The following is a 6,307-nucleotide window of genomic DNA, read 5'->3' as shown; positions in this document are numbered from 1 at the left end:
CTGCTGCTGCTGCTGCTGCTGCTGCTGCTGCTGCTGCTGCTGCTGCTGCGGGTGCTTCAGCGGATGTGGTTGCTGCTGCGGATGCTGCTGTTGTTGCGGGTGCTGCTGCTGGGGATGAGGCTGATGCTGGTGCTGCTGCTGCTGCTTGTGATAGTGCTGTTGGTGCTGGTGATGAAGTTGCTCCTGCTGCTTGTGTTAGTGCTGCTGCTGCTGCTGCTGCTGCTGCTGCAGCGCTGAATCTGCGTATGGTGGTTCTGGCTTCTGGCTGCTGCATTTGGTGTTTTAGCCTTTTTGCTTTTGTATAGTTGCTGCTGAAAATGCTGACGATGCATCTTTGCTTCTAGAGCATATATGCTGCTGCTGCTGCCTTTGCATTTGCTGCTGCTGCTGCTGCTGTCTGATGTGCTGCTTGTGCTGCTGCGGTGTAGATGCGAGTATTGGAGGAAGTGCAGCAGTTTCTTGATCTTCATCCAAGTGAAGTTGTCTTTCTGAGTTGTGTTGCTGATGAAGGCCTCCTAGGTGAAACATTTTGCAGACTAAAAGATATATCTGCTTCTGAGGTTTTTTATTGCGTTGCTTCCGTCCTCGGGCGCTTCTTAGGGCCCCCACTTGAAGAAGGAATTACTTTAAAACAACTTGTCCAAAGGTAGCCGCTGCTGTTGCTGTTTATCTGCTGCTGCTGCTGTTGTTTATCTGCTGCTGCTGCTATTTATCTGCTGCTGCTGCTGTTGTTTATCTGCTGCTGCTGCTGTTGTTTATCTGCTGCTGCTACTGTTGTTTTTCTGCTGCTGCTGATGTTTATCTGCTCCTGCTGTTATTTATCTGCTGTTGCTGATGTTTATCTGCTGCTGCTGCTGTTATTTATCTGCTGCTACCCCTTATCATCATCTGCTGCTGCTGATTATATGCTGCTGCTCCTCCTGGTGCTGCTGCTGTTGGTGCTAAATATCTTCTGATGCCCCTCCTCTTCATTATCTGCCGCTACTGCTTTGTTTGCTGCTGCTTTATTATTTATTATTTGTTTAGAGGACAGCGTCTAGTTTTGTTTTGGGGACATCAAGAGAAATCTCTTCCTGACTTATCGTTTACGCAGTGTAAAGCAGATCCTCACTGTCTCCGCAGCAGCAGCAGCAACAGCAGCAGCAGCAGCAGCTGCTGCAGCTGCAGCAGCAGCAGTAGCAGCAGCAGCTGCTGCAGCAGCAGCAGCAACAGCAGTAGCTGCTGCTGCTGCAGCTGCTGCTGCAAGTGCTGCAGTTCGTCTGTTGTCGCGGAGTGGGTTCAGAAGGTCTCCCCGGTATGAAAAAAAAATATTTTCTGAATATCTTTGTCTTGATTATTTTTGTTTATTTTATTTGTTTTTGTTTGTCTCTTGCTGCTGCATCTCCTTCGTTGTCTGTCTCTTTGTTTGTTTTGTTTGTTTGTTTCCGCGTCTCCTTTCGTTTTTATTTATTGTCGTCTCATCTTTGTTTATTTTTTCTCTTCATTTATTTTGCCTCCTCTTTATTTACTTTTTATTTATTGTTTATTTATCCTTTTTGTCTTCTCTCTTGGTTTTTATTTTTTTTATTATATCTCTCTTCGTTGTCCTCTGCAGATATTTGCTGCTGCAAATCGCATGGGGGCCCAGCAGGAGGTCTCTAAGGGGGCCCCCCGTGAGGCAGCAGCAGCAGCAGCAGCAACAGCAGCAACAGCCGCTGCAGCAACAACAGCAGCAGCAGCAACAGCCGCAGCAGAAGAAGCAAGGACTGACAGTGCCTCCTTAGCCTCCGGCGAAACAGCAGACGCACCTGCATCAACTGCAGCATCAACAGCAGCATCAACAGCAGCAACAGCAGCAGCAGGAGCAGCAGCAGGTATTGCTGTAGAGAATGCTACGTGCAGCGCAGAGTCCACATCATCATCATCAGCAGCAGGAGAAGCAGCAGAAGGAAGTACTGCAGGCGAATCAGCAGCAGCAGCAGCAACAGCAACAGCAGCAGCAGCAAGCGATGCTGCATCTGCTGGGGAGCAGCCTTCTCTAAGTCGTAGTGGGTCTGTTGCTTCCTTTGTCTCTTCTCCTTTTATTGCTGGGGGCTCTCGTTTATTTAAATCTTTTTATAGGACAAGTGCTGTACATGCAGAAGATCTTATTAAAAATCTGCTGCGGTGGGTAGCAGAGGAGCAGAAGGCTGTTGCGCTGCAGAAAAGAATGGCAGCAATAACAAACCCAACTCCTGCTGCTGCTGCTGCTGCTGCTGCTGTAGGAGCAGCAGCAGCAGCAACAACAGGAAACAGAAGACACACTCCAATCACCTTCCGGATGCTTTGCGGTACAGCCATTCTTGCTGCTGCTGCCCTTCGTGTTGCTGCTGCTGCTGCTGCCCTTCATGGTGCTGCTGTTCTTGCTGTTGTTGCTGCTGTTGCTACTGCTGCTGCCCTTGCTGCTAGATCGGAGCTGCTTCTTCCGTTGTTGTCGTAGCTGACGGTGCAGCTGCTGCTGCTTCTTTTGCAGCAACAGCAGCACCTGCTATATCTTCTTGTGCAGGTGCTGCTGTGGTTTCTGCTGCTGCTGCTCCTGCAGCATGAGCAGCAGCAAGGAGGATGAAAGATAAGTATTTGTGCTGCTGCTTTATCTTTGTGTGCATGCATTTACAGGGGAGGTGACAGCCCCTAGGCGCTTTGTTGAATTCCCTTTCTTTCAATACTGGTTTCTTCAAGGTGTATCCGCATTAAAAGATAAACCCGTCGGCATTAAAAGTGCAGCAAAAAAAGCAAACAAACTTCTCATCAAAAAACTCCTCAAACCCTTACTCCGGCAAGTACAAGAATGGGCTGACAGCAAAAACAACAACAACAACAGCAGCAGCAGCAGCAGCAGCAGTAATAGTACTAGTAGTAGATGTAGTAGCAACGAGTTGGAGGTTAAAGAGAATCCTCTGGCTTATATTAATTTATTTTCACATGACTTTGCAGATCGCAGAATCATCATTTTGCTGCTGCGCATTAACTGCATTTTACACCTCCCGCAGCAGCAGCAGCAGCAGCAGCAGCAGCAGCAGCAGCAGCAGCAGCAGATCGGCACATAAACATAAAGAAGAGGTCTAGTCCCGCATTTTCTTCTGCTGCTGCTGCTCATGGTGCTGCTGCCGCTTCAGCTGCTGATGCTCCGTTTGCAGGGGTGCATTGAAAAAGAGCAGCAGCAGCAGCAGCAGCATTGACAGTATCAACATCAGTAGCAACAGAGGATTATCTAGTAGCATCATTTGTATTGCTGGGCCCTTCTACGTCTTTGTCTCTTCTAGGGTTTAGGGTTTAGGGTTAATAATAATCGAAGTTGTTTGCTTATATGTGGGGTTTTTATATTTAAAAGTATTTCTTCCTTGTCTTTTAATAATGATTGTACTTCAATACTTGACTACCCCTGGGGTGGGGTGTATGGTGTATGGGAGGCTTCTTCTCCGGTGTATCTCTTCCAGCTGTGCAGAGTACAGCACCCCAGCAGCAGCAGCAGCGGCAGCAGCAACAGCATGAAGAGCAGCAGCAGCAGCAGCACCAGAAGCAGCAGCAGCAGCAGCACTGTCTTTGCTGCTTTCGCGCTGCTTCCGCTTCTACAGCAGTTTTCTTTTTCTTGACGCTTTAAATATATTCATGCAGCTGCATAGACACCCGCTTTCCCTCCACCAGCTAATTGCATTAAGGGGGCTCTCCGGGGGTTAGACATTAGGGGCCCTTAGGGGGCCCCTCTGGGGGCCCCTCTAGGGTTTAGAGTTGCGGGGGTCTGCCCCTGGGGACCCTCTGGGGGCCCCTCTTAATCCTATGGGGGCCCCCCTCTTGGGGGCCTTTCTAAACCCTGTGAGGGTTTTATTCTTAGGGGGCCTCGTGACCTCTTTAAACCCTGTAGGTGGCTCCCTTAGGGGGCCCTACGGGGTCCTCTGGGGGCCCTTCTTTGCCCTATGGGGGACTACCCTTGGGGGCCCCCATGGGGCCCTCCAGGGGCCCTTTTTTATCCTATGGGTGGCTATCCTCGGGGGCCCCCAAGGGTCAATTTTGAGGTGTATTGATCTAAGGGGGCCCCTGGGTAGCCAAGGGAGCCATTAGGGAACTTCATGGGGGCTACATTAGGGCCCCCCAGGGGCCCCCACTAGCCTTCTGGGGGCCCTTCTTTACCCTATGGGGGACTGCCCTTGGGGGCCCCCAGAGGCCCTCTGGGGGCCCCTCTTTATCCTATGGGCCCCCAGGGGGCCCCCCAAGGGTAGCCAGCCTTGGGGGCCCCCGAAGGCCCTCTGGGGGCCCCTTTTCATTCTATGGGGAGGTACCCTTGAGGGCCCTGTGGAGGTTGGTGAGTGCAGCTTTCTTTGTTATTGCATGTGGGCAGAAGAAGTTGATTTCGTATTATTTAACTGTACTTAATTTAATTTAATTTAATTTAGTTTAATGTTTAGTGGAATTAAAATAATTAACTAATTATTTGTTTAGTTTAACTCGTTTATTTAGTTTAGTTAATTATATTTATTTAATTGGATTAATTTAATTTAGTTAATTTAATTCCGCTTATTTAATTAATTTGAATTGACATCGTCTGGCTCGTCGCTGTGCAGATGAACAAAGAAGCAGCGACGCCTAGCTAGCTAGCTGGCTAGCTATGCAGCTAGCTAGCTATATGGCTAGCTAGCTAGCTTGCTATGTTACTAGCTAGCTATGTTACTAGCTAGCTATGTCTCTAGCTATATGGCTAGATAGCTAGCTGTATGGCTAGCTAGCTAGCTATGTGGCTAGCTAGCTATATCTCTAGCTACATGGCTAGCTAGCTAGCTATATGGCTAGCTAGTTAGCTACGTGGCTAGCTAGGTGTATGACTAGCTAGCTGTATGGCTAGCCAGTTAGCTATGTGGATAGCTAAGTGTGCAGCTAACTAGCTAGCTAGCTAGCAGCGCAGGCTCCAGCATATAACGCCTTCTGAGGTGCCTGCTGAAACAAACCCTATACCCTAAACCCTAAATTCTAAACCCTTTCCCAAGTTGCACAGGAGGGGAGAGAGTATGCAGTGCACAACTGCAGGGCGGTTATCGCCCTCTCTGAATAGCAAATTCACAAACACAAACTTGGCTAGCTAGCTAGCTAGCTAGCTAGCTAGCCACGTAGCTAGCTAGCTAGCTGGCTATCTAACTAGCGGCTAGCTAGCCAGGTAGCTAGCAAGGTAGCTAGCTACCTGGCTGGCTAACTAGCTGGCTAGCGCGGCTAGCCAGCTAGCCATCAACGTTCTTGCTAACTAGCTGGGTCCTAGCTAGCTAGCTAGCCAGCTAGCTGGCTTGCTGGTACAGGTGTTCGTGCCTGTACAACTGGAGCTACTGCACGAAGTCTTCTGAGGGGAGAATGCAGAGATCGGCGCGCTGCAGCTGCTGATGCTGCACTCTTGATTGGAGGCCTGTATATGGTATTGGGTCTTCTGTGATGTGTCTTTGTAGAGATTCTTCGCTGCTTTGCTGATCGATTTGTTCGTCTTGCTGCTGCTCTCCATGGCCTTCCTGCTGCTGCTCCTGCTGCTGATCCTGCTGTTGTTCCTGCTGCTGCTCCTGCTGCTGTATCTCCTGCGGCTCAAGTGGTGCTTCCTTGTCTTCTTCGTCTGCTGCTGTTGCTGTTGCTGCTGCTGATGCTACTGCTGCTGCTGCCATAAGCATGCTAACGCCGTATACGATAGAACAAATAGCTCCTACGCCGACGAATATTAGCAGCAGCTGCAGCAGACCTGAACGTAGCAGCAAACGCTTCTTCGTAACCAATCCGCTGATTATAGCTCCTACTCCACAAGGCACCAAAATGTTGGCGATTCCGCAGGCAATATAAATGGGTTGTTCTTGGGGACTCTGTAGAGGTGGTGCCTGCAAGAAGCACAAAAAAGCAGCAGCGTTTTCCTATTTCTTACAGAATAATAATCGTGTGTCTGTGCGTCAATACAATCAATAGAAGGCATGAACTAGCTGCTGCTGCTGTCCCTGCTGATGCAGGAAGTAGAAATATAATATATTTCCACTTGAATTCATAAGTGAAATGCAACAAATGCAAGAGTTTCTGCTGTCGATTTTGAGCTGATGAGACACCCGAAATGCAACCACACGGCAAGCCGAGTAATGAGGGTATTAAGAGGATTTCATGAAGGATTTTTGTGTCATTTAAAAGATATTTTTAAGGTCGTTTTAAAAAGTATAGGATCATAATGAGTAATCACCCAAAACCAGCTCCGAAGAGAATCTTCGTCCGGCTGCGCCTCAGCCGTCGTTTCGGGTGTATGTGCATCATTGCTCGGTGGTTCGCTGGGTGAGAGGCTCAT

General features: G+C 49.0%; 2 protein-coding genes across 2 annotated transcripts in view; one reads left to right on the top strand and one right to left on the bottom strand.

Annotated features, from left to right (window-relative positions):
• EAH_00037350 (hypothetical protein) overlaps nucleotides 1–3,065 on the top strand; it is a gene marked incomplete at both ends in the record, with an annotated part of 3,790 nt that extends 725 nt beyond the window's left edge. Inside the window, 3 exons of the mRNA XM_013395530.1 lie at nucleotides 61–248; nucleotides 1,595–2,027; nucleotides 2,635–3,065. Coding sequence (XP_013250984.1) covers nucleotides 61–248; nucleotides 1,595–2,027; nucleotides 2,635–3,065 — 1,052 coding nt within the window. The remainder of the gene's footprint in view (nucleotides 1–60; nucleotides 249–1,594; nucleotides 2,028–2,634) is intronic.
• Nucleotides 3,066–5,324: 2,259 nt separating this feature from the next.
• On the bottom strand, nucleotides 5,325–6,307 carry EAH_00037340 (hypothetical protein, conserved; the record flags this gene model as incomplete). The annotated part of the gene is made up of 2 exons (XM_013395529.1): nucleotides 5,325–5,858; nucleotides 6,206–6,307. 2 exons carry the CDS (start codon nucleotides 6,305–6,307, stop codon nucleotides 5,325–5,327), a joined length of 636 nt encoding a protein of 211 aa, XP_013250983.1.

This window comes from Eimeria acervulina, genomic scaffold (genome assembly GCF_000499425.1).
Source record: "Eimeria acervulina Houghton genomic scaffold, Eah_scaff412, whole genome shotgun sequence".
Lineage (NCBI taxonomy): Eukaryota > Apicomplexa > Conoidasida > Eucoccidiorida > Eimeriidae > Eimeria > Eimeria acervulina.
The sequence above is the reverse complement of the archived record's forward strand: the minus strand, read 5'-3'. Positions and strand labels throughout refer to the sequence as shown.